At 45.8% G+C, this 27588-nt stretch overlaps 2 protein-coding genes across 2 annotated transcripts; both read left to right on the forward strand.

Moving 5' to 3' along the window:
* The first annotated feature begins 575 nt into the window (after nt 1-575).
* On the forward strand, nt 576-11330 carry WDR24 (WD repeat domain 24). Its single transcript, XM_063314651.1, has 9 exons — nt 576-1129; nt 2706-2883; nt 4448-5129; nt 6851-6966; nt 7791-7912; nt 8323-8427; nt 8533-8870; nt 9413-9597; nt 10827-11330. The coding sequence occupies exons 1-9, from the start codon at nt 649-651 to the stop codon at nt 10993-10995; spliced, it is 2376 nt and encodes a 791-aa protein (XP_063170721.1). The 5' UTR covers nt 576-648; the 3' UTR covers nt 10996-11330.
* Nucleotides 11331-15410: 4080 nt separating this feature from the next.
* Nucleotides 15411-26344, forward strand: KLHL10 (kelch like family member 10). Its single transcript, XM_063315243.1, has 4 exons — nt 15411-16156; nt 19433-20050; nt 23302-23451; nt 25926-26344. Exons 1-4 carry the CDS (start codon nt 15737-15739, stop codon nt 26298-26300), a joined length of 1563 nt encoding a protein of 520 aa, XP_063171313.1. The 5' UTR covers nt 15411-15736; the 3' UTR covers nt 26301-26344.
* Nucleotides 26345-27588: the final 1244 nt, after the last annotated feature.

Below are 27588 nucleotides of genomic sequence, written 5' to 3' on the forward strand. Positions count from 1 at the left end.
GGCCATGAATGATGGGCATTGTAGTTAACACATTTGGACAATGCCGGATGGGAAAGGCCATTGGAAGCCCAAACGTTTAGTGTTCTTCATTACAAAGAACATACAAAAGAGGTTTCTGTGCAGGGAAGTTGTAACCCTAGCAGCAAATAGCAATTTTCTACTCTAAGTCTTACTTTTATTTACTTTTGGGGGGAGGATCAGTGGTTAAGAGATTTTTCCCATTCCTTTGCGTTGCATAGCTGTCTTGGACCTCTTCTCTCTTGTGTCCCAAAAGCTTCCTGGGTTCCCTCAGACGTTTTTGGCAAGGAGAAGAATTTGTCAGTTTCTGAGGAAAGGGGGAAAACAAGAAGGAAAAGTCTTGGAGTTTTTGAGCTATTTCAGGGAGAAGCGGAGAAAGTAAAATTTAAAAACAAATTTGAAACTGTGGCAGCTCAGTTGCAAGAGCGCCATCTGCTTCGTGTGTTTAAAGGTTGGATTCTGTTGCTTCCGTGAAGATGCAGTCCCATAATTGAGTGGAAGCGCATATGAAGTGTTGACTTGTGCAATTTGTCGCAGATTGCTTTTAATGTTGCCATGTTGCTTCAGGGTACAGCTGTTGCTGCTTTGTCTTCCTGGCTGTTGGACAAACCTTCGGATTTGTGGGGAGCCATGGAGAAAATGGCCAGGGTGACCACCGCTCTTGGTGGCAATACTATCACTGGACGGACCATGTGCTGCCACCTGGATGCCCCTTCTAATGCCATAAGCGTGTGCCGTGATGCTGCCCAGGTGGTGGTAGCTGGGCGCAACATTTTTAAGATCTACTCCATTGAAGAAGACCAGTTTGTGGAAAAACTGAACTTGCGCGTGGGCCGCAAGCCATCTCTGAACTTCAGCTGTGCCGATGTGGTGTGGCACCAGATGGATGAGAATTTGCTGGCCACGGCAGCCACAAATGGCGTGGTAGTGACGTGGAACCTTGGCAAGCCCTCCCGGAATAAACAGGACCAGCTTTTCATGGAGCACAAGCGAACAGTGAACAAGGTGTGCTTCCACCCTACGGAGGTATATATGCTCCTTAGTGGGTCTCAGGATGGCTATATGAAGTGCTTTGACCTGCGGAAGAAGGATTCGGTCAGCACTTTCTCAGGTAAGGATTCCTTTTTGGGAGTTGCTGACTTCCTCATGAATACAGGCAGTCCTCGCTTAATGACCATTTGTTCAGTGACGGTTTGGACTTAGGATGGTGCTGGAAAAACCAGCCTGTGACCAGTCCTCACACTTACGACTGTCATGATGTCCCTTTGAGTCATGGGATCATGATTTGGGTGCTTGGCAACCGGTTTGCATTTATGACCATCGCAGTGACTTGTGGTCACATGGTCTCCATTTTCGACCTTCCAAGCCAATAGGGTTTGGTGCTGGCAAGCAAAATCAACGGGGGACTGTGTGATTCTCTTAACGACCATGTGGTTCACTTAACAGCCACCACAAAAAGGTTGTAAAATCAGGTTGGATTCGCTTAATGATTGCTTCACTTAGCAACTGAAATGCTGGTCTGAACTGTCATTAAGCGAGGACTACCTGTAGAGTAGGATGGGTGGAGTTATATTACACTACTGAGAAGAACAGAAGTGCTCTGAAGGGCTCTTGAAAGCACATTTGTAGAGGTTCAGGTGGCTGAAGACGTTGCAAAGTGGATACATTTGAAGATGGTTAACCAAGTCTGTTTTGCCAGCTTCTTGTCAAAAAGTTGCTGCCCTGATTATCTTTTTCTTCTGGTGCAGACCTCGTCCAGTCTTTCATGACACCTTGGGGCTAAGTTACCATAATGCGAAATTAATAAAAATAGATGCCGTATTGAAAACCATAATAGCTATAGTTTTTTTTTTTAAATCTCAGAATTGGATTTCAGACACATTAGTTATAGATGTGTTGACCCGTTGTTTATAGAAAACCTCTCTCTCTCTTTAATAAAAAGAAATTGGGGTTTAACGTGTTAATTGGTAGTTGCAAGGCTGATAGATAAACAGGAAAGAGAGAGAAGCCCTGTTGTGTGTTGTTTTAAAAGAGGTTAAATTTAGCCCAGCAGCCAGTGGCCACTCCCAAGCTAAAACTAATCTTCGAAGACCCACTTTCCAGCAGAATGACTGCATTTGCAGTTCCCCCATGGGGCTTGTTTTCTTTTACTCTTCTTAGTTAAGGAAAGATTACTCGAAATAGTACCGTCACCTGTTTTGTACTGCCTGGAAACAGAATGAGTGCACAACCTGGCCGGGTCACATTTGGGACAGGGGCTTTTCCAAAAACAAAGTGTGCTGAGATGATTAGAATAGAAGAAAAGTTTTAAAAGGATGCGTGGAAACAAGAGGATCTGACCTTGTCCTTGTGAGGAGGCTTCACTTCCCATAATCCCCAGCCCCCACGGTAGCTAGGAGGTTATGGGCACTGAAGCCTAGCACGCTTGGAGGAGCACCAGGCTGGGGGAAGGCTGAGATGGAACCCGTTTTCAAATGGGGAGCTTCACCTGGGTCAGTGTTTCTCAGCCTTGGCCGCTTTGAGATAGGTGGACTTCAATTCCCAGAATTCCCTAGCCAGCCGTGCCGGCTGGAGAATTCTGGGAGTTGAAGTCCACCCATCTTCAAGTTGCCTAGGTTGACCAAGACTGACCTGGATGACTGGCCATGGAGAAAGTCAGCCTGATACACTGTTTCTGCCTCCTTCAGGTCAGTCAGAAAGCGTGCGTGATGTCCAGTTTAGCATCCGGGACTACTTCACCTTTGCCGCCACCTTTGAAAACGGCAACGTTCAACTGTGGGACATCCGCCGGCCTGACCGGTACGAGAGGATGTTCACAGCCCACAACGGGCCCGTGTTCTGTTGTGACTGGCATCCAGAGGACAGGTATGAACACGTGTGGGCGTGTTTTCGGTCTCTGACGCTTTTCTCTGCCCTCCTTGTTTCCTGGCGCCTTCTGACTGAGTTACTTGGGGTTCTTCTCTCAACAGCTCTTCCGACTCCCTTCTCCTCGCGCAATCTCTCTTGAAGCACTTTGTTGCTGCACTTCATATTTTAAGCATTATTATTTTTTATGTGTTTGTTTGTTTGTTATTCAAATTTCTATTACCACCCATCTCCCCGCAAAAAGGGGGACTCTGGGTGGTTGACAATAAAATTATCCTTTAAAAACCTCAGCACATAAAATTACGAAATCAACGTCCACAATACTAAAATAATAGTATTTTATATTTATATTTATTATACTAAAATAATAAATGTAAATATAAAATCCGAGTAGGAAAATTTCCATTTAGTAGGGAGAACTCTACACCAGCTATTGCCCTTCCCGTCCCAGGCGAGGCGGCAGACCCAGGTCTTCAAACCCTTCTGGAAGGTCGGGAGCGAAGGGGCCCGCCTCACTTCGGGGGGCAGCATGTTCCAATTATTCCATTATTTTGCCCTTTCTGACCATTTATCTTAGTTCCGTTGAGCAAAGGATTCCTATGTAGCCGTTAAGCATTTGAGAAACGTCTTGTCCTTTCAAAACAATAAGTTGAGATTTTTAAAAAATCGTTTATTTTATCAGAGTTATATTCAGCCTTTATTTTGTACAGCGCAAAGAAGTACGTGTAACGTTCTCTCCTTCTGTTGGTTGTGGCTTGGCATGTTATGTGAGCCTGGCCTTTTAGTTTTTGCACCTAGGTTGGTAGCGTACTCCAGCATGTAAAGCCAGCCAGTTGCGATTTCTTCAGCAAACTTTGGTTAAGGAAATCGTGGCTTAGAATTAGGTCTCTGGGGTGCGGTTTAATTTCCGAAGAGTGGAAATAAGATTCTGGACTGGAAAAAACAGAAATGAGGATTTCCTGTGAATTAATGCAACAAAGAGGAGTAATTGTAGAGGGCAGAGGGAATGGCCTTGAAGGACAGGAGAGAGAGCCGCTACCAAGGCAGCGGTCAGATAAGAGGGGCCTGAACCTGGGCCAAGGAAGTAACTTGAGAAAACATCTCAGACGAGCCCCTCCCTAGTTCAGATGAAGATAAAGGGAGCGGGGAGCATGTCCCAACTTGCAAGGTTTTGTTACTAGAACTGTTACAATAAAAGTGGTCCTGACTTAGACGGCATTGGTTTCTTAGTCTGGTCTGCCAGGTAGGGCCAATAGTAATGGATGTGACAGCAGAACAAATTCCCTCCTATTCAGAATCACTGGAAGTTTCCTACAAAACCTCTTAACGTTTCAAGTTTCTAGCAATTGACGATCACTGTTTATCTCTGGGGTTTGAAGCCTGCGACCTGCCTAATGTTGCTGACGTACAGCTTCCAGGTGGCCCAAGCAATCTGTCCAGTGGTGAGGGATGCAGGGAGTTTTCAGTAGCACCTGGAAGGCTGCAGGTTCTCCAGTGCGATTGTACTAAGTTAGAGATGGTTGCTGAACTGTTCTTTAGCCCCATAAACTCTCTCTGTTTTTAGAGGCTGGTTGGCAACTGGGGGCCGAGATAAGATGGTGAAGGTCTGGGACATGAACACCAACCGGGCCAAAGAGATCTACTGCGTGCAGACTATTGCCTCAGTAGCCCGGGTCAAGTGGCGGCCAGAATGCAAGCACCACATTGCCACCTGTTCTATGATGGTGGACCACAACATCTACGTGTGGGACATCCGACGCCCGTTCATCCCCTCTGCCATGTTTGAGGAGCACAAAGATGTCACCACTGGGATCGTGTGGCGCCATCTGCATGACCCTTACTTCCTCCTCTCAGGTTCCAAGGATAGCACTCTTTACCAGCATATCTTCAAGGATGCCAGCCAGCCTATTGAACGGGCAAACCCAGAAGGTCTCTGCTACAGCCTCTTTGGAGACCTCGCTTTTGCTGCCAAGGAGAGCCTCATTTCCTCTGATTCCAACCGGAAGCCCTACCTTGGCGACCGGCGCTACCCCATCTTCTTCAAGCGGAAGCTAGACCCTACCGAGCAGTTTGAGTTCATCTCCTCCTCCAGCGTGCTCAGCATCTTCGAAGCCGACGCAGAATGCGATGCCAGTAGCATGGACTGGTTTGTGCGAACCGCCAAGCAGTATGTGCTGACCGGGCGACCGCTGGCAGAGCTGTGTGACCACAACGCCAAAGTAGCCAAAGAGCTCAAGCGCAACCAGGTGAGGTTCTAATCTGGTGATGGGGCTGTTCCACTTCAGTACTTGACCCCCTGGGGATTTAGAGGAGGCCGTGCCTTTACTCGATGGCTGCCAGGCACCCAGGCCGAGATGGTGACCTGCCCTATTGGGATTTGCATTTGGAACAGGTGTGTCCAAACTGAAACTGGTTTTGCTGATGCTCGAGGCTTGCTTTAGAACAGGTAGGCCACCTTTGGGGCTGGGGACATATTTGGGATTTTAAGAACATGCAGAGGGTGTGCTCACAAAATGGACACCACGAAAGGTCTGCCGATTCATAGAATTGCCATCTGGATTTTATTATATTTGATAGCTCTGTGAAATTGTTTTACAGTGTGTTTTATATTGAAATTTTACTATAAATTTATTGTTTTATATTGTAAACTGCCCAGAGTCCCTCCGGTCGGAGCAGATGGGCGGTGACAAATTTAATAAATAAATAAATTGCCCTGCCCACAGTGATAGCCAATCACAGAGCATTCATGTACCAGAGGGCAATTAGCCCATCTTCCCTGCCTAATATTAACTTCTCTGTGGGATTTTTATGGAGTTCAAAGGTACGTAAAGGTAAGGTCTCCTTTAAATCAAGCTTGTCTCCCAAGACTTCATGAATAAGTCCATGAGGTTTTCTTCTCATCAGTGCAGAGGTGCTTTGTTACTGCCTTCTTCCAAGATTTTTTTTCTGTTTACTAGTCTAGTCTACAATCCCAAGTTTTTGAGAGGTCTCCTATCCAAGTACTAACCAGGTACATGGCTTTTTTGAGATCAGCTAAGGTCAGCTCAGTGTCGCCACCTCTCTGGGTGGAGCCCAAAAGCATTCCTGTTGATTATTGTAATTGTAGGGCATGTTTCTCAATCTCAGCAACTGTTAAGACGTGTGGACTTCAACTCCCAGAATTCCCCAGCCAGCATGCTGGCTGGGGAATTCTGGGAGTTGAAGTCCACATGTCTTAAAGTTACTGAGGTGAGAAACACTGTGCTAGGGGGTTAATTCTTTGCAAGAATCTTTCTTAAAAAGCCTGGTGGGCATCAAGATTGGCTCCTGGGGGTGGTACATCAGTGCCCGCAGTCACCACATTGGTTAACAGCCTGTAGTGCTGAAAACAGAAAGAGTAGCTTTTATTGAGCTGGTAAAAGCAGAGGTTTAGGCTCTTTCACTCCATAAGAGTTCCACTAGAAATACCTGCCTTCCTGCTAGTTGTAGAGGCTGGTATTCTGGTGTCCCACTCTGTCATAAACTAGGTTCTAACTCTGGAATCCCTGAGCAATAAATTGCCCTGAGAAATGAAAGCCGGGCTTGTGTCCAATCCATCGCCTGGGAGATCTAACCTGCATGGGTTTTCTTAACTGCACCACCAGCTCTTCATAAGTGCATTTGTTATGTGTCCTTGTCAGCCCTTCGAGGTAGTCCAGACAAGGAGCCCCAAGCATGAATACTAATACTACCTTTATTGTAAGGTTACAGTAACAGAATCTTGTAGCCTTCTTCCTTATTTTTACTCTCCAGAAAACTAGGGAGGGTCCCTCTGAGACGCTTCCCATGCCCCTTTTTCTTCTGTGGGCTCAGCTGCCTCTTATCTGGCCGTTGCCTAGTCTGCAGCTCTTCCCCCTGTCTCCCACGGTCTTTCCCACATGCCATTACAGTCCTTCAACTGACAGACTCAGCCGGTGGGTTCTTAGCCCTTCCTGTTCTTTTTCTCCAGGTTGCTCAGACGTGGACGATGCTCCGGATTATTTATTCAAGCCCCAGCACCGTGCCGACCACGAACCTCAATCACAGCCTGGGGAAAAGCAGTTCCAGCCTTCCACTCATGAATAGGTGAAGAGAAGGGGAGGGGTCGGCACTGTGGGCTCTGCATAGTGGGGAGATGCGCAGTCAAGGGTGACTTGGGGCAAGTCCAGGTGAGCCACATGGAACCTTGTAGCCCCATTTAGCTTGGGAACAGTTTGTTCTGATACCAGCCTGTGATGTCATATGTCTGAGTGGGAGCAACTGCGTAACGGTTGAACGAATCCCACTGTTGTGTAATATTTTAAAAGACTTGATTCTCTTTGATTTCTGACCCCTGAAAACACCTTTCCCATCTGTTGCTGTTTGCCATTGTGTGGATGCCCAAGGGACTCCCTAGGTGGGAAAGCAGGTGTGGAAAGAACTTGAGTATCTCCTGAGTGGGAGAAAGAACAGCAAAACTATCTGAAAATATTGGGTTAGCCTTTCTGCACTGGGTTGTACTTGATATTCCAGTCATGGTGGGAGATGTGCTGGGTGGGACAAAGGAAGCTGTAGTTCAACACATCCGGAAAGATGCTCGGTGGGGGAAAGCTGGCTTGCAGTTTCAGGCTCCCAGGGATTCTAAATGAGAAGGTTACAGGAACTGGTGTCACTTTTAAAATGTAAACTTTAAATCCTCCCATCCCCAGAATGATCTTTTGCACCTCTGTATTTTTTCAGAATCGGTTGTAAATAGGAAAAATAGGAATCGGCAAGCCGGTGATGCTCGAGATAGCTCAGTTAGTGACAAACTCTGAATTAAAAACAGTATGGCTTAGCCAAAATTGCAAGCATTGGGAATGTGAAGGAGAAGGGGATGCAGGAATGAGAGTTTTACCATGGACCGTCAGCATTTTCTGCTTCTCTCCCAGCTTTAACTTGAAAGATATTCCCTCTGGAATAGGCACCGAGTCAAGGCTGGAGAGGACCAAGGGGGAGAACCGTCCCGAAACCATCCTCATGGATTCATCTTCGACTCTGATCAATAATGATGGTGAGCAGGCCTAGAAGGGGATTGAAGGGGAGGCCAAGGGAAGGGGGTGTATTCACTCCCGGCAGAAAGATGGCTGAGGAAGCAGAATATGACCCCGTTCATTCAATAGCTGAAGAGGGGTTCCCTAAAAGGAGGTGCAAAGTTCTTTTAGGGTGCAGGGTATAGAAAAATGGATCCACGCTAGAGGAAGGCAGATTCTGAGCAAACATCAGGAAACTAGCCAAGTAGATCACCAGTGAACCTTGGAGGCAGGAGGGAGTGTCTCTTTGCTGGTTTTGTTCAAGTGCAGGCTAGACTGCCATCTGTCAAGGATGCTTTAATTTGAGTTCCCGCACTGAGCTGGTGACCAAAACACCCCCATCCAGCCCTTGCAAGCATATTTTCCTTTTTTTTTCCCTTTGGGTGTCTAGAGAATGAGGAGACTGAAGGAAGTGACGTTCCTGCAGATTATCTCCTGGGTGACGTGGAAGCGGACGAAGACGATCTGTACATGATGGACCATGAGAACCCTCACCGTGAGTGCCTTCTCTGTTCCTTTGCTTTACTCAGCTGGGGGACAGGAGGAGAGAATGGGGTTTCCCCATTTTCTTTCCCCCTCATGGGTCCCTGTCTTCCTGCAGCTGAAGAGCAAGAATACATCCTTCCCCAGGAAGCCTTTCCGTTGCGCCACGAGATCGTGGACAACCCCGCCGCCCTGGACCATCTGCAGGATAAAGCTGACTCACCCCACGTTAGCGGCAACGAGGCAGAGACCGTGTCTCTCACCCCCGTGGAATCCTTCTCCCTCATTTCCATTTCACACTCCCTCTATGAGAACCGCCTGCCGGCCGACTTCTTCAACCCCATCATCCACGACATGCTGCTCTTCTACGCCGAGCAAGGGGACGTGCAAATGGCCGTGTCGGTCCTGATCGTGCTGGGGGACCGCATCAAGAAGGGGATCGATGACCAGGCGCAGGTACCTGTGGCGGTGCTGTCGCCTGGGCATCCGGGCAGCATCAGGGGCCAGCCGGGCACCAGCTAAGTCTCCTGTCGGGGGTGGGCGGGGGCTGCTGAAATTCGTTGCCTGCTGCTGCTGCTCTTCCTGACCGTTGCTGCCTTTCTGCTTGCCCTACTCAAGCGAGCACGTCAGGAAAAGAAATGGGGATGGAGCATTAATTTGCATAAAGCTTTGCCCGTCTCTTTTGGGCAGGCGACGCTGAATGGGCTCAGAGCAGTAAGCAGTTGTGCCAGAGAAGCAGGAAAAAGCATGGAGTCTTTGACAGCATTGTTCTCCAAACGTGAAACCCAGAACCATTAGAGCAGTGTGGTCTTTCTCCGTTCACCCCTGTAGTTGCGCATCGCGCTGAGCTCCTCTGTGTTTCATTTAGTTGTATTTTTGAGCTGAAAAGGCCAGCGCGTCCATAAGCAGCACAAATGCGTCTGGGTCTTGGGAGAAAGAGGGTGCGACTGCTTCTGAAAATCGAGATGCAACGCCCTCCGTGTCTTCCATTTCCACAGGAGCATTGGTACACTTCGTACATTGACCTGCTGCAGCGCTTCCAGCTTTGGAACATCTCCAACGAAGTGATCAAACTGAGCACCTGCAGGGCCATCAACTGCTTCAACCAGGCCTCCACCACCCTGCACATCAACTGTAGCAACTGCAAGCGGCCAATGAGCAACAAGGGCTGGATTTGTGACCGGTGAGCAGCTTACGGCTGCTAACACGCAGTACTCTCCCTATAGAAGGCAGTAGAACAAGATCAATAATTATTTCGCCCAGGTTATCACAGTCAGAGGTCATGGTTAAGATGACACATACACAGTCATCAGGCACCATCCTCGCATCCGGAGGCATCTGTGATGCCTTGGTCCTAGATTGTGATGTGCTGCATCATATAATCCTCTCAAAAAAGGAGAAAGCACCCCAGCTCCAAAGAGCTTGTGTTGTCTAGCGTAGTAACACCTGTTCAGCCCCTCTACCTTGGTTGCCAAAAATACCCATGCAGGGATGATTTTGCTTCTGTGTAGGGTTACCAAACGTAGCCCAGGGAGCTGCCTCGTAACCAGAAGGCAGCAGGGAGGTTTCTGCCCTTCAGTGACGATGTAGATTGTATCTTTTAGCTTGTAATCACCACATCGAGTCCTGTGCGGAAGTTCATTATGTTGCACCTGTGTAATGGTCTGTGGGAAAGACCTTGGGAGACAGGGCAAAGAGACGCTGCCTAGGGAACAGTCAGATAAGAAACGGCTTAGCCCACAGCTGAGTAGCAGGTGGGGCAAGAGGCTCAGACAACTAGGCTACAGCTAGTTTCTTGGCTGTAAAGGAGACGAGGGGAGAATTGTTCTTTCAGACCTGCAAGATTCTGTTCGTGTAGCCTTACAATAAAGTAGAATTAGCTCATCTGGTTGTGCTTCCTGTCTGGTCTACCTGAGAAGGCTGACGTCAATCTTGCAAGCCTGAAAGTACAATTCTCCCACCGTCCCCACAGCCCAAGAAACTAGGGAGAGTCTCTTCTGAGTGTCTTGCCCCGCCCTCTATCCAGCTGCAGGTTAAGTCATTTCTTATCTGACCCTTCCTTAGGCAGCATCTTTTCACCCGTCTCCCAAGGTCTTTCCATTCTGTGCCACATACCATTACACCTATAATGCCCATTTTTAGCAAAAGGATTTGATGCTCTCTTCCAACTGCAGAATCCTCTTACAAAGACTGCCACTGACTGTTCCTCATTGGTTGCATTTGTCCTGTTCCTTCGCAAACCCTGTGAAATAGGTCAGGCTGAGGGAGAGAGAGAGAGAGAGACTGGCTCAAGTCATGCGCTGAGCTTCATTGCTGAGCAGAGATTGGAATCTCTCGGGTGTTTGAGGGTGTGTTCTTCCACTGCAACCCCACCCGTGTCCTTCAGTTGGTTGTCTCTGTGGTCCCTTTCAGGTGTCGGCAGTGTGCCAGCATGTGTGCTGTGTGCCACCATGTGGTGAAGGGCCTCTTTGTGTGGTGCCAAGGCTGCAGTCATGGTGGTCATCTGCAACATATCATGAAATGGCTGGAGACCAGTTCCCACTGCCCCACAGGATGCGGTCACCTATGTGAATACACCTGAATTGAAGAGAATTGTTATGTCTGCTGGACCTAAAATCCAGGGGCTGCCTAGAACTGAGAAGGTCACAACTGCTGGAGTCTGGATAGCTGCCCTGAAAGCTGAGCAGGTTGGATATTGTGAAAGGGGCCGTAACTTTGCTGCTTCCTGAAAAAGCAGCATAGACAAATGCTCGGGATTCTGCTGGAAAATTTCCCTTCGTCGTTTTCTTCTAATTGTCTGCTGGGTGAGCAGTTTCTTGTCCCCATGATTCTATACAAAACCTGCTTCTTTACTAGCCAAGATGGCTCCAGAAAGCTTCAGTTCTTTTTATACTGAATTAAACAAAGTGAAATTTATCGCTTGCTCATTTGTATTAGATTTACAAACCTTTTGGTATAAAGGTTTATACCTAATTCACTGGCCAGCTACAGAGCACTGAGGCTCTATCTTCAAAAAGGAGACATCAAAATCCATATTTTGCTGATCTTGGGCCAAAAGTTAATTTCCAGCTCCCAGATGGAGAACATACAGTACAGCTGAACAAAAGAGGGTTTTATATTTTATTGAAATAGTTTCAGGATTCCATGCAGAATAACTGAACAATATTTTATCTGATGAGGCTAATTTAGGGATCTCCCACTCTTAATAAGCCTCTAAAGGGAAAAAGTACTTGGTTATGCACTGTGTTCCTATCAGTCTTGAAAACAGGTCCATCTTTGACCTTAACAATTTAATCTCAGGTACATCGAATTACAGCCTTAGTCTTGTTAGAGTATTAAGGTAAAATAAAGAGCGTCATCTGAATCTCCGCTTTTCCAAGTTTCCTGCTTGCATGAATTCATAGTGCAACAAAAGGGCATTGATAGGAATTGTTCATTTTTAAGCTGCTCTGAGTTTCATCTTGGAGATCGTTTTATCAAATCTCACTCCTCGGTAAATCAGGTGGAACATTTATTTTGTTCTCCATCCGCTTTCCAGTCTTTTAAAAACTGGACTCTCTCTTAATTGCTTTCACATAGCTTGCTCCTTCAGCTTCATACTGGTGTCTCGTCTTTTAAAAACATTTTTCCTCCTTTGATTACAAGACCTGGTAGCTCCCTGACAGCAGAAAGCTTGAGCTATAACAGAATATGAAATTTAAAGACAGCTGCATATTAAGTGTGCTGGTGCTTTTGTGTGGCCCTCAGCTTGAGCATCATCGGGCGATAAATGCATTTTTTCATCTACCAAATTTGAAATACCATGAGAGCAGTGAAGTGTGTACATGAGTAATGAAGGGCAAAAGAAACTTCCAGAAAGGTTTTGGAAAAGCGACTTATTTGCAAAATAAGATCTCTACCACTGTGCTTTGAAATCTTTAATCAAGCCCTCCATATATGACTTCTTTCCTGATTCCTCTTTTTACCCTTCTAAAATGGTAGCATTGCTATGGAGTAGCATTTTTATGGAATCAGCTGACTTGATTAGCTGGTTTTATGGAGCTTAACTACCTGGAAGATTTTATTTTTAGCCATTTTATCCCTCTCGTTTTAAAGAACTTACAATAAAATGCAACAACTGAATATTGAAATTCAAAACAACATTCAGTGGAAGATGAAAATGGAATAATATCAACCATTAAAATATATGTACATTTAAATGCTTGATCATTGAGACTGAAGTAGCATCATGAAATCCTACCTACATGGAGAATTCGATTAGTGAGACTCGGCCTAGGAATGGAAAATCCTGACTTCTGCATCATTTAACATTCTCCTTTTATGAGTCCCTAGTTCTGTACCATTCTTGTATATTTCTTAGGAAAATGTACACTTGACACGCTCTACGAATTGTTTTGCAGTCTGTCTCCTGTAATGTGTGTAATTTTATACAAGTTTGGGTAACTGTATTGCAAACTGCAAAGGTAGGAGGATAATCACATGCTGTTTTGTTACTAGCTTGGGAAATGCAAAATGGGGATGTTTTTATTTAAATAGAAATAAGTTTTTCTTTTACCCTGTTTCCATCACTGAAAGGACTCCTTTCCCTTTCAGTTACATACCATATCTCCAGATGTAGGGCCACAAGTACAAATAGTCCTCGTTTAGTGATTGCCTCAGACAGTGACCGTCCACAGTTAACAATAGTGATGAAAATGTAACTTTGCGGCCAGTCCTCGCATTTACAACCTTCCCAGGTTTGTAAAGCAAAGGAAAGCTGAAATAAGATCATAAGCTCAGTTGTGGCTTCACTTAGCGACTGCTTTGCAACCAAATTGCCAGTCCCAGTTGTGGTTGCTAAATGAGGACTCCCTGTATGATTTCAGTGTGTGAAAAAAGTTCACAAGACAATAGGTAATTCAGCCACAGCTATTCCAATTCCAAGCTGTGAGTGATTAAAGGTCAACACCAGGTTACAACTTAATTTGCTTTAAAACCAAATAAGACAACAACAAACCCCCTCCATATAAAATTGTATTTATTTACTTATCAATCAAATGTATATAGCCGCCCCTCTCACGGGGAATGACTCTGAGTGGCATATGATTATCAGATTAAAAAAGTACATACATAAAAACAAGCATTAAAAGTATAAAAATCAATGTTAAAAAAATTAATTAGAACAGAAATATATACAAAGCCCAGGCAGAGAGAGAATGAGTACCTCCACCTCAATAGTGGAGCCATCTCAACAGATCCCCGGTTTCCTGGATGCCAAGGCTGAACCCTATTGGTTTTCTAGCGTCAGTCCATTTAAAACAGTAGTCCTGGAAAAGGTGCGCCGTGCTTCGCCTTAAGATTGCCTTCCTCAACCAAGGCGAGGTTGGCCGTGCCAACGTGATCGATTTTGAGTGGGGTGGGAAGGGGGAACCCTCCAGACCCCCAGCGCAGCCATCTCCTGTGAAGGGAGCAAGCCTCCGAGCTTCAGAGGGCAGCTGAAGTTCTAGAACCTGGTCATGTCAAGGGTCTCATTATGGGAGGGGATTCTGGAACCCCTGAACCAATCACACCCTTTTTCTAAGAGGAGAGTTAAGTGGAAGGCCCGGCAGCTCTTTCTGCTGCCTCCCCCACTTTGAAAAAATGGATGATGCCTCTGCTTCGGCGGGGTATTCCTACCGCCACATGGAGCGGAAGATGAGTGCGATGGCTTGTACAGTCTTCAATGAACTTCGGCTGGAAGGGAAGCTCTGTGATGTGATCATCAAAGTCAATGGGTGTGAATTCAATGCTCATAAGAACATTCTCTGTAGCTGCAGTTCTTATTTTCGGTCAGTGCTCCCACTATATTGAAAGGGCGTGTACGCGACTCGCCAGGCTCCCCAGGGAGACTTCGAGGCTCATCAGCAGTAGATGCTGGATTCTGTCATCTTGAAGGTCCACCCCTTTCCCTACGTTTTGCCCCTGGCCCCAGGAGTGAGAAATCCTAATCATTACAGTCTTTGTGGGATGGTCATTGTTCATCTTCACTTGTCAGATGAAAGAGTCTTTAGCTTCCTTTGAAATAGCTCCCCTTTTAAAAACAAAACAGATAGCAAAACAGTAAACAAAAAAAGCATTATTTGCTTTCTCAGTCTAAACAATACTTCAAGATAAACCCATGAGTCCTTAACTCTCCCGTTAAAAATTTGTGTGGCTTGTGGACCAGGTGATGTCCGATATTGCTGTGCAAAAACATACTGCAAGAGGTAGAATCATAAAAAGCAAGAATGAAAATCTAGAGCAGCCTCTGGGAACCTCCAGATGGGATTGTACATTACGATTAGAAAACATTTGGAGAACGCCAGGTTTGGGAAAGCTGCTATGTGGGGGGAAGGGGATGGATGGAGTTTGACAGGTGGAGTTTGAGTTTTGCTTAGTATCGGGCATTTTTTTAGGAAAAAATGGATGCAATTGAAATGATTTTATTTATTTTATTTTTATTTATTTTATTTTTTCTATCCTGCCTTTATTATCTTTATAAATAAGGTGGAGAACATACCTAATACTCCTTCCTCCTCCTGTTTTCCCCACAACAACAACCCTGTGAGGTGGGTTGGGCTGAGAGAGCGACTGGCCCAAGGTCACCCAGCCAGCTTTCATGCCTAAGGCAGGACTAGAACTCAGTCTCCTGGTTTCTAGCCCAGCACCTTAACCGCTAGACCAAACTGGCTGCTGGCTGGGGAATTCTGGGAGTTGAAGTCCACACAGCTTAAAGTTGCCATGGTTGAGAAACACTGGATTAAAGCATTAGAGCAGGACTAGGGAGCCCCAAAGTCCACCCCCCGTTGAGAGATGATACAGTGGTGCTTCAAAGTTTGTGAACCCTTTTGAATGTTCAATCCTCCTGTATATATATGGCCTAAAACCTGATCCGTTTTCCACACAAGTCCTAAAACTAGATAAAGAGAGCCCAATTAAACAGATGACTCAACAAACATCATACTTCCTCATTGATTTATTGAGGAAAATGATCCAAAAAGCTAACATATTTGTGTGTCAGGCTCCTTAAACAGGAGATCCAAAGTCTGAAGCACATCTTCTGTACCATTTTTGAAGCCTGCACATCCTTAAGAACGAACGTGCCACTAACAGCTTTCAATTTCCTAAAGGTGTAGGAGATGTGATAGTAACCGAAGCTAGCTAAGTTAGCTGGAGCAGTTTAATTAAGCCAACCGTATCCTCTTGAGGACCAGGACCAGGATGTAACAAAGAAAAAGTTGTGCTTCTCTTTCAGAGCTCTGTTTACCAGTAGTTGGAACAACTCCGAAAAAAGAATATATAATATTCCTGGTATTACCCCAGATATGATGAAGCTCATTATTGAATATGCCTACACAAGGACAGTGCCCATTACTGTGGACAATGTGGAGAGGCTCCTGGTGGCTGCTGACCAGTTTAACGTGATGGGTATCGTCCGGGCTTGCTCCGATTTTATGAAGTGTCAACTCTGCCTGGAGAATTGCATCGGCATCTGCAAATTCACGGAGTATTACTTCTGCCCCGAGCTGCGCCAGGCCGCCTACATGTTCATCCTGCACAACTTTGAGGAGATGGTGAAAGCGTCTACTGAATTCCTGGAGCTCTCGGTCAATGAGTTTAAAGACATCATTGAAAAGGACGAACTCAACGTGAAGCAGGAAGACGCTGTCTTTGAGGCCATTCTCAAGTGGATTGCCCACGACCCCCCTAACAGAAAACAGCACATGGCGGTCCTGCTGCCAAAGGTTAGTCTTGCTAGCATCCTCTGGGCTGCACACTTTCTCCCCACCTTATCTATCAGTCATTTCCAGAGCTGAAAAAAAGAGGCCACAACAGACAGCCGAAAAGACTACAGGAATCTTTAACTTGGAGGAGTGGGGAGACCTGATAGAGATATCTAACATGATGTGTGACGCAGAAGACAAAGAGGAAGGCTTTCCCCACACCCACCCCATTTCTTTTTGCAGTGTTAGAATTTAGGGTCATCCACTGAATCTAAACCATGTTATCCAAATGGTATATGTAGTCTACCTTATGGACTATATACACCCCTATGTCATGCCCCCATGTATGGGGCTTTACATGACTTCCACACACCCTTATGGGGGGCATTTCTCTATTTTTACATAGTGTATCCTGGGGGTGTCTGAAGAGTGCTAGTAGACCAAACTGGTCACTCAGAGCCTCCTGATGGTCAGCGTAACCGAAAATACAGTCAGAACTCCATATTTGCGGGGATTCATGTTCTCACAGTGGTGGTCACGAAATTTTGGCAGCTGCTCCCTGCATTTGCTCTTCGTGATTGTGGGGCACACACATCTTCAGTCTTGCAGTGAGCAGCGCCTGAGTAGGACAGCTGGTAACCTTTGTCTGTTGTGTATGCCTGTATTAGGCTACTTTGACTTGTGAGTGTTTAGGCCAGTGTTTCTCAGCCTTGGCAACTTCAAGCTGTGTGGACTTCAACTTCCAGAATACCGCTGGCTAGGGAATTCTGGGAGTCGAAGTCCACACAGCTTGAAGTTGCCAAGTTTGACGAACACTGATTTAGGCATATGTAGAAAACATCTGGGGCTATTTGGGCGAAAGTGCAGATTTTCGTGGAATCCCACATTTTTGCTGGAAATGTTGGCATGTAACCGCCACAGATACAGAGACATGACTGTACCACACAGGAGGTACGCTTTGTGTTGCATACAAAGGAAGTATGGAATACCTTCATGTTAGGACGGCCCTTTTTGTTACCCAGGTACATGCAGGGAGATCAAAACGTACACTGAAAAATAGAGAAATTTCCCCACCCCTCTCCAAGAGGGGGAGTGGATGTGAAGTGAAGCCTGGTACATGGGGGCATGAGATAATGTAACATCTGTATCTCTCTTCTCTGAGAACTTAGGAGAAGGTGGACTGGATGTGCCATTCTGAGAGATTCTAGATTCCTGTCCTGCAACTGCTGAGCACCAGGACGTAGATAGCTCCTAAAGCTAATGCACTGGAGATAGTCATCTAAAGCGCCAAGGTCTGTGAGTTCAATTCCTAGTAGAGGGTTTAAACCCCATAAAACATGGCTGGCTGGGGAATTCTGGGAGTTGAAGTCTGCACATCTTAAAGTTGCCAAGGTTGAGAAACCCTGCCGTAGAATAACATCTGGCTGCTCACAACTGAAGAGTCCCAATAAGGTCAAACCGGTCATCACCTCCTGGTGGTCAATGCAACTAAATAAGGAAGATTCAGGATCCATGAAAAGAAAGATGGAACGATGTCTCCTTTCTGTCAGTGCTTACGTCTCCATCTGTTAATGTTATCAAGAATCATCATAAAGGAATTAAAGAAGCAGTTCTCGCTGATAACCTGCACAATTATACCAGCTGAGAGAAATTAATCTACTGAGAATAGCATAGGCAGAGGGAGAGTCTGTAGTTTGGGGAATGGCTCTTGTTCAATGGTTGCAGCAGCAGCTTGTGGAAGAGTTTAATGATTTCTGTTGGGTTATTATTGTTGGCTTCTTTCTTAAAACTTTTTCTCTTCACTGCCCAGACCTGCATGGTGAATGAGTGACTATAAAACGGAAATTAAATAATAATTTTAAAATGAATAAATAAAAGTCTAGCTTCAGCTCTTAATAGCACCAACTAAAAAGAGAAAGTAAGCAGGTAATACCAAAAGTGACAGCCACTGTTCAATGTTTTTTCTATATTTTCTACTCACTGAACAGAGAACATTGTGTGTATCAGAAGATGGTCTTTAGCCCATGAGTGTGAATGGCGTAATTCCTTCTTCACTTTAAATATTTGTGATTGTTTCTAGGACCAGATACGTTTTGTTTTGAACCAGTTGGAGTGCAAATCTCCATGCCGCATCCCATCTGGAGTGTAAAACTGCCATTTGGAGTGTGAATCAGGCTGTTTCACGTTCAAGCCAGCCTGTTCAGCCTTGAGATAGTTCTGTTTTAGTCTCAGAATAAATCCAGACAACTGGTGTCAAACAAATATGCAAAACCGAAATACAGCAACCTTGTCCCATCCCTTGTTCATTTGTTATCATCTGTGAAGATAAATGCTGTTTCATAAAAATGCTCCTTTGCCCGGACCAATGAGATCTGATTGTAATATTCATTTTAAAATTACTAGACAGGCACTAGGTCTGTCTCTCAAACTTGAGAACCTTGTGTGAGGATGGGCGAGTGGAATTGCCAATCGCAGCATGCCAATGCAGATTATTTCCTCCCAGGTTATATCCTAGCGGTGTTTTCCAACCTTGGCAACTTTAAGATGGGTGGACTTCAACTCCATGCCTGCTGGCCATGGAATTCTGGGAGTTGAAGTCCATGCATGCTGGCTGGGGAATTCTGGGAGTCAAAGTGCACACACCTTAGATTTGCCAAGGATGGGAAATTTTGTTTTAGTAGGATTTTGAAGGGGTAGCTAGAAGGAAATGTGTGAGAAAGGCTCCATGTCATCTGGGAGGACCTCCATCAGAGGACAATAGGGATATTTTTAGTGCTGGCGTAGGTTGGTACTGATGGGATAGAGATGATTTATGGAAGCAAGTGAATGTATTTTTAAGTTATTTAATGGAAGTCAACCCATTCCATTGTTTCTGTGTGAGATAAACATCTGGGCTCTCCAATATCTTCCCCATGTTCTAACCAGTCTTCCTTAGAGACGTCACAAATTTCTGAACCAGAAAAGGGTTTAGTGGTGACAGCAGAATGAAGACCTAGAGGAAAGGATCCCCATAACAAAGAAAGTATGCAACACCTTCATGTTAAGATGGCCCTGTTACCCAGGTGCATGTAGGGAGGTCAAAAAGTCAAGATGGTGATCATCACAAACCTCCACCTCTCTTTTAACGTGCATTATCGTGCATGTAAAAAGAGGTAGGGCTTTGATTGTGCAGTTGCGGCCACCATCTCAGCATGTTTGACTCCTCCTGCAGATGCCCTGCTATCGCCTCTTACTTGACCTCTTGACTCTTCCCACCCACCACCTTCCACCCTCTCAATCCTCCTCTCCTCTTTGAAGGTCCGCCTGGCCTTGATGCACGCAGAATATTTTATGAACAATGTCAAAATGCACGATTACGTGAAGGATAGCGAGGAGTGCAAGCCCATTGTGATCGATGCTCTCAAAGCCATGTACGATCTGAACATGAACGGCCCTTCGAGTTCTGACTTCACCAACCCGCTGACGAGACCCCGGCTCCCGTATGCCATTTTATTTGCCATCGGCGGCTGGAGCGGTGGGAGCCCTACCAATGCTATTGAAACGTATGATGCCCGGGCGGACCGCTGGGTGAACGTGACTTGCCAGCAGGAGAGCCCCCGGGCGTACCATGGGGCTGCCTACCTGAAGGGCTACGTCTACATCATCGGGGGGTTTGACAGCGTGGACTATTTCAACAGCGTCAAGCGGTTCGAGCCCATCAAAAAGACGTGGCACCAGGTGGCCCCCATGCACTCCCGACGCTGTTACGTTAGTGTCACCGTCCTTGATAACTTCATCTACGCCATGGGTGGCTTTGACGGCTACGTGCGCCTCAACACGGCTGAGAGGTACGAGCCCGAGACCAACCAGTGGACCTTGATTGCCCCCATGCATGAGCAGAGGAGTGATGCAAGCGCCACAACATTGTACGGAAAGGTAATTGTAATGCAGTTTGGGGGCAGTGAATGAGATTGCCAGGGCCTAAGCCTGCTGGGTTGGACCTCATGGTTTGGATCTCTTCCTCTCTGGAAAAAAAAAATGCAAAATCCCCTTTCCACAAGACCAGTCCTCACCCTGGGCTTCTTTCTAAACCTGGAGGATCAGATCATAATTGCATTTAACCTTCATTCAACTTTTAAAGTCAATGCAATTAAATGCAATTAATTTTTGTCACACCACCTTCAATGTTGGGGTGTGCGGCTTAAAGGTCAACAGTGGTTCTTGACTGAGAAAAATTCATCTTTCTTTTCTCCCAGTTCTTATCCTCGTGCATTTCCCAAAGCTGCTATTAGGGCAAACATTACAGCGTCATTTTGAAAGAGAGAGAAAAGAAGGGAGGGGAAAATTGGACCGAGGTATCCTCAGGAAGCTCGATTGCTCTTTTACATCAAATTCAGGTGAAACCCTGAACAATGAGGTGGAACATCATTCGCACAGCCAGTAATGCACTGGACAAAACTCAGTCTAGGTAAAACGCCAATAATGTCAGCCTGGCTGAGTGGTTCACCTGAACCATCTGATGTTCATCAGGTCGGGATATTTGATGGAAATCCTGTTCACAAACCCCGTTAGGCAGCTATGCTGTCCCAGGAAAAGATGCTGCTGCTTTAAAATGCTGCAGACAAGTGTCCGTTCACACTCCCGGGAAGTCCAAAGCATCTTTTTGGAACTGAATTCCAAGCATGGGTTCCCCAGCCCTCCATGAAAGGGATAGGCATCATGGCCTTTCCATTGCCTTAAGAGAGCCTTGCTCCACTCTGGATGAAGAAAGAGGGGCCGCCATGATTTTATTTATGCATTAAAATAAGCATTTATGCAACTATGAAGTGGTACCCAGGGGGATGCCCTTGAAGAAATCTGCTTGGAAAACTTAGTAAAAATTGAAGAGTGTGTTTATTATTGGAGACCAGTCATCAGGACTTCATTGAGCCCAGCAGGAGCTGGCTATCCATTTGTGAGCACACTGGAAAAAGACTTAACTTTTCACAAATCAAAACCAGCTTAGGGCCAGTTAAGATCCATCACAATTTAGGGGATTTAAATGACTGCTTTTCATACCTCGACCTGCCCAGCCATTCAGCTTGGCTAATGTCACAGTCTTCTTAGTGCATGCCTTCAAATGTTACCTTTGGTTTTAGACCAGATTTTAAACATTTCACAAGATTTATTTGCTTTTTTGGCAGGGGAGGACAGTGATTTGCTTGGATCTATAATTTGTATATTTTTGTATTTTTGCTTTTATGGTTTTTTTTTTGTTTGATTGTTTTTGTATTTTTGTTTAAGAAATGAAGCTCGCCATTCCTAAAAATAATAAAGACGTTTTTAAACTCTAACAAATCCATTATGCCCTAATTTTCCATGTGCTAGAATCTATTTCCTTGAGTGACATGGGACTCTGGGATTTTGCTGGAACTGACTTGCACAACCGTCCCTTCGTCACAGCTAAAATAAATCAGCCTTAGAATGACAGAGACACAAGTGGGAACTGCACTCTTTTTAATGCTCCCAGCTTCTGTTGGGTGACCCTGTGTGTTCTCTAGCTCTTCTGTTGAATCCTCACATTAGGCCTTCATAAGAGCCAAGAAGACTCTCAATTTCAGCTGATACTTGAGCACTCCCCATGGAACAGAACCAAGAATTCCATGGAAATATTTAGGCTGATCCCTAAATATTTTTTTTCATTTTGCTTTTTGTTTTGTTTTGCAACTCCCAAATATATTTCTGGCAAGCAGTCCTATATTCTTTGGCACACTGAGCCAAGGTAACAGCTGAACCAGCCTGGTTACACGGCCTTCCAGATATTTGATGAACTCAAGTGATTTTGCAAAATGAGGTGGAACGCCAGCATAGGTTCCTGGCTGGTAGGGAGCCTGTTGACTGTATCTTTTTCTAGTTATTCATTTCATCATGGAAGTCCCATTACTTTTTATTAATTCAAATCTTTCAAGCATATCCGAACCAGTGTTGCAGAGTCCCAACAAGGACAAAGGACGACAAGTTTTCAATCCCCAGTTGGGGATATCGCTTATTCTTGGGTTAGGCTGACCCATGTCCTAGGGTTGACTATTGTTCCGAGTTCCCTAAAGGAATGACAACAGTAATAATTCATGCTGTGGGGTTAACCCATTGGTTCCTTCTCCCTAAGGAATCCTGTCATGTAATTGTGATAGGCAGTTAGAGAGGTTGAAAGAAGTCTAAGCATCTTTAGAAACTGCACTTCCTGGATGAACCATGTTTTTGCAACACACTCGATTGGATCAAGAGCAAGTCCATTGGTGTATGGTGGGAAATTGAAAGGGAATCAAGTTGACCCTGTCAGCTAATCTCTAGGGAGTAAAATTTAGCCCCAAATTTACCCAGACATGGACAGAGTTAAACTAACCACTCAGTCAATCAGGTCACGGGAAGGCCTAAACCCAGTCAGTTGACCTGCTTTGCCTCTCTAGACTTCCTAGAAAAAAAGCTGTCACAAAGCTTTGCTAATACACCCCTGCAAAGTCTTAATCTGATACAAGACACTTCTGGAAGAAAACAAGCATAGACTCTGTATTTCCCCAATGATGACTTTTGACAACCATATATGGACCGCCAAAACCTGCATGATCACTGGATGGCAGCAGATGGCTTGAATTTTCAGTATGTCTTGGCTGCCATCTACTGGACATCGAGGTTTTGCAGCCCAGATATGATAGCCCAATTTTTGATCCATGGGGTGCAAATGTCTTCTAGAACCACCAGTAAGATTTGACTGAGTGTAGACAGGAAGGAAGATGATGGAAATACTGTATGTAAGAACCATTACCTAGGCAAAGGAGGGTGAAACATTTTTTAAGGCCTGGGAAACAAGGTAATATTCAGAAGGTGGTAGTAGATGCAGCACAATCAGACTTGCAAGATCCTGTCATGAAATTCTCAGTAAAGTAGTCCTAGTTTTCCTGTGGAGTTGATTTCCTGGTCTGGTTTACCTAGTGGTGCTAACACCGGGTTAGAGAGTGACAGAGTTAATCATGTTGTAGAACAGGTCCAAATTCATGTTGTATAACAAGCCAGCAGTGTAGAGATGACCTGTATTATGAACACTGATTCTTTCCAGGTTCTATGCCCCATGCTGACTCTTCCAAATTTTTCAGTGCAATCATGCTTACGATTAACTCCCCCCTCCCTTGTTTCCCTTTTGCAAATGCAAGGTCTATATTTGTGGTGGTTTCAATGGGAATGAGTGCCTCTTCACAGCTGAAGTCTACGATGCCAAGATTGATCAGTGGAGTTTGATCGCTCCCATGAGAAGCCGGCGCAGTGGGATCGGTGTGATTGCGTACGGAGAACACGTCTATGCGGTAAGGCTGGGGTCCTTTGGTGCTTATGATGGCAGGCGAGCCAGCAGCATCCTTTCATGGTGAAGTTGCTGGAACAATGCTCCTTCCCCGTTGGCTTGGTCTAGGGCAGCTTCCTCCAATCCTCTGCCCTCCAGAACAGTTGAGACACAACTCCTAGGATGTGGTCATGCATTTCAAGAGTTGCAGTTCCACCACATCTGGAGGACAGCAGAGTGGTAAGGGCTGCTATGATAGATGCAGGCTAGCTACATTCTTGGCCGTGACTCGCTAATCTATACCGTACCTCTAAATTCAGCACTGCATGAGTCCTTTGAGGGATGTGTGCTCCTCCCAGCAAGATCTCCTTGATTGCCCTGGTGTCTTTCTGGGCTTCTTGACCACAGCAACACCAACTACAGGGAATATTTTGATATCCTCCAGGGCAGGGTTGTTTCCAAGCATTGCAAGAAATTTCAAAATAGCTTCCCACTAGCTGAGCCCTCAGCTAGGAAGGAGTCAAGAGGGCATTTTGCTGAGCGTCCTTGTAAATCGGAGGCAGCTCAGATACCCCTCAATAGCTTCCTAACTGTGCTTATTCATGGTCACTGTCCATCCTTATGTATCTCAGTTGTGAGATCTGTCATCTCATGAGAGCAGAATATCAGTAAACTGATCTCCTCCTCGTCAGTTCAGCATTCGAGTTTTATTTTGTTGCCCATGGTTTTTCCCTGAAGCTCAAAACATCTTCCAAACTTGAGCACGTACTGCAGGGAAACACCTCTCTCTGTGAATCCACAGGTTGGGTTGGAAGAAGACAAATTGTGATTGTGTTTAGAGGGACTTCTGTTCGCTAACCAGGCTCAGCCAATCTCTGTTGTTCTGCATTAAGGAGACAGAGCTTCAATCTTTGGTGCCCATGAATTCCCATAGGTACTGAGTTCTGATATTGCTCATCTATAGTTTTAAATGTTGTCTATGATGCCTGCCAAACCAATGTCAGCCAATCCACAGAAATTACCCTCTGCCTTAGAATACTTTGAGTTGTCTTCAGAGTAGGACCTCTGTCCAAAACAGGCTTTGCTTGGTGGCTGTGTAATTTTTTTTTAAAAACCTACTGTGAATTATCAGCAAGTCTTTACAGTTAGAGCATGATGGAAGAGGACAGACAGTATTCTAGGCAATATTAATTCCTATGGATCCCAATTCTAACTCCTTAGACTGCTCTGGGAGGAGAATGCAACATAGAAACACACAGCTGAGCGCAGTGAAATGAATCCCCTAAATAATAATTGGAATCGTGCACCAACCCAAACATCTAAGAACTGAAAGCCCCCACCCCAGTTCTTGGCATTGCTCATAATTTATTTACAGCTGAATTTGTAGTTCAACATGCGGAGAGCCACAGGTCCTCCCTCCCTCCCTCCCTTCCTCAGCATGTGTTAGATGTTGTATGTTGTGATTACTCAGCCCTGCTTTGCAGCAATATGATATACAGTATTACATTTCCATGTCGTCATTATCTCTGGGTGCCGACTGATGATGGTGGAGGCTGAGATTGTAGCTAGCATGAAGACCATCTAGTCATTGCACGCAAAGCAGCTCTTCAGATTGGCAATGCCACTGCAACAGTTGACGTAGCAGGATATAAGCTTTTAAGGAAAGTAGAAGTTCAGTCGGAAGGCATTTCTTCTTCCTATCATTGTTGCGTAACAGCAGCTTCCTTTCTTAGCTAAGAAGCAGCTTTGCTGCAATATATTTAGTGGGGTGCTGCTGGTCCTAATCTCAATTAAACTGGGTAGCAAATGCTATTTATTTGGGAGGCACACCCTTGGAAAATAATTGGGAAGAAGTAATTTGGACCTTGATTGATTGATCGATCAAATTTGTATATCAAATTTATTCCCAGCCCATCTCTCTCAGATGTGCAAACACACCATGCCATCGCTGTTCATTAAATCTTGCATGCCTGTTTTTTGCAGGCTTCCACATTAGCCTGAAAAATGATGCAGCTGCTTTAAGAATCAAGTTAAAAAAGATACTGCTTTCATACTTGGATTCATGAAAGCAGCCACATCATTTTTCAGGCTCCTCCCCTTTTTACGTAGAATGTTGAAGTCCATCAGACCTGACCATGTAAAAGGAGCGCCTCAGAATTCTTTGCAAAGAACTGGAATTCTGGGGCAGACAAATTAACAGGGCATTTTGGTTCCCAAGTTCCCAGAGAATGTGGTGCTGATGTTGCTGGACAGGTGAGTGGGTATTTTCTACCTTTTTTAGCTCCATGGGATTAAAAAAAGCAACAATAGGAAAACAGATGCATCATGCCAAAAAAACAGAAAATTCTGTGCCCGATCTCAGCCACACAGGCTGGAGGGGTGAAAAGCAGGAGCAGGGGCCTAGGAGACTTTGGGTTGCCTCCATCAACCTGGAATCTGCCTTGGTGCCAAGCAGGCATCTCCTAAACCATTCCTTGGTTTGATTTTTGCCGCCTGCAGGTCGGCGGCTTTGACGGCGCCAACCGCCTACGGAGCGCCGAAGCATACAACCCGATAGCCAACACCTGGCGCACGATCCCGACCATGTTCAACCCTCGAAGCAACTTTGGCATTGAAGTGGTAGACGACCTGCTCTTCGTGGTGGGCGGCTTCAACGGCTTCACGACCACGTTCAACGTCGAGTGTTACGACGAGAAGACAGACGAGTGGTATGATGCTCATGACATGAGCATCTACCGCAGCGCTCTGAGCTGCTGCGTGGTACCGGGGCTGCCCAACGTTGGGGAGTACGCTGCCAGGCGGGACAACTACGTGGGGTCATCCCAGAGGGACGAGGTCAAATATTCCTCTTCCACCAGCACACTACCGGTGTGAAAAATCTCTCCTTGACTAATAAAGCCCTCTAAGCAAGACCTAGATGCCCAAGTGAATTTGCCTTTTTTCTGCCTTCCAAAATAAACCACGAGGCTGGTCCGTATTAGATGTGCTAAAGCAGCCTTTCTCAACCTCGGCTCCTTTAAGGTGGGTGGACTTCAACTCCCAGAATTCCCCAGGTCAAAGGAAGCAATAAAAACCAAGAGCAAGCAATGAAAAATAAGTTGCTTCCAGTTAAAAGTAGGTAATTAGAATGGCCTTAAGTTGGAACATGAGAGCCAGTTTGGTGTCGTGGTTATGGCACTGGGCTAGAAACCGGGAGACCGGGAGTTCTAGTCCTGCCTTGGGCATGAAGCCAGCTGGGTGACCTTGGGCCAGTCACTCCCTCTCAGCCCTAGGAAGCAGGCAGTGGCAAACCACTTCTCAAAAACCTTGCCAAGAAAACTGCAGGAACTTGTCTGGGTAGTCTCTGAGACTCTGAGGTTAAACAGATTTTAAAAAAGAACTGGAACAGCAAGCATCAAAAGTGTTATTTTTTAATCATAACTATTGAGACTTAAAATACCTTCATTTCCTGTAGATGCAATCCTCATTCTGGAGGGTGTTAAGAAAGCTCTGGAGAGATGGACAGGATCCGAGCAGAACTACACTGGAGGGTATAGAATAAGGCCAGGCAAGTGCCTAGATATAAAGCCCAGGATGTTACCTCGGTTAAAGGGAAAGTCAATTGCAGATCAGCTCTGCCTTGCGTGCATTTAAATCACAGGAGCCGGAACCCGGCTGGACGAAATTAATTCACGCATTGGCAACGCAGATCCACGTAAGGGCGACCTGGTTTTTGGCTTTCCAACCACAGTGATGGGCTGCGGCAGTGAGCGGATAAGCAGGGGCGCACGTCTGAATGGGGGGATTGCTAAATGTCGGGCGCACGTCTGAATGCGGGAATGCCTCTTCCTTCGCAGGCAAGACAGCGAGGAAAGGAACCCCGGGGGCCCCCCATTCAGCCGCGACGCCTTGTGGGTAACGTAGTTTCCGCGCCTGAGATCCAATAGCAACAGAGGACTCTCGCTTGTCCTCCTTGTCCCCACCCGGCTGGGCGCGATGCTGCGTGCTCGCCGCCTGCTGGGTGTCGTAGTCCCTCATGTCCCCTGGGGAAACCGGCATTGGCAGTAAAAAAAAATGCATTAAAAAAATTGAAGGAAGGAAGGAAGAGAAGGGCAACGCGGCCACGTCCTCCAGACACGCGCAACGAAGAGCTGGCGAGTTGGCTCGGCTTCCCTCGAGGCGC

This window comes from Candoia aspera, chromosome 14, assembly GCF_035149785.1.
Source record: "Candoia aspera isolate rCanAsp1 chromosome 14, rCanAsp1.hap2, whole genome shotgun sequence".
NCBI classification, from domain to species: domain Eukaryota; kingdom Metazoa; phylum Chordata; class Lepidosauria; order Squamata; family Boidae; genus Candoia; species Candoia aspera.

What these genes read in the sequence shown, in the direction of transcription:
- WDR24 (XM_063314651.1), top strand. Translation starts at nt 649, where the DNA reads ATGGAGAAAATGGCCAGGGTGACCACCGCTCTTGGTGGCAATACTATC. An exon ending in AAGAGCTCAAGCGCAACCAG is followed by an intron (nt 5,130 to 6,850) that starts GTGAGGTTCTAA and finishes CTTTTTCTCCAG; the next exon opens with GTTGCTCAGACGTGGACGAT. An exon ending in AGCCTTCCACTCATGAATAG is followed by an intron (nt 6,967 to 7,790) that starts GTGAAGAGAAGG and finishes CTTCTCTCCCAG; the next exon opens with CTTTAACTTGAAAGATATTC.
- KLHL10 (XM_063315243.1), top strand. Translation starts at nt 15,737, where the DNA reads ATGATGAAGCTCATTATTGAATATGCCTACACAAGGACAGTGCCCATT. An exon ending in TGGCGGTCCTGCTGCCAAAG is followed by an intron (nt 16,157 to 19,432) that starts GTTAGTCTTGCT and finishes TCCTCTTTGAAG; the next exon opens with GTCCGCCTGGCCTTGATGCA. An exon ending in CCACAACATTGTACGGAAAG is followed by an intron (nt 20,051 to 23,301) that starts GTAATTGTAATG and finishes TGCAAATGCAAG; the next exon opens with GTCTATATTTGTGGTGGTTT.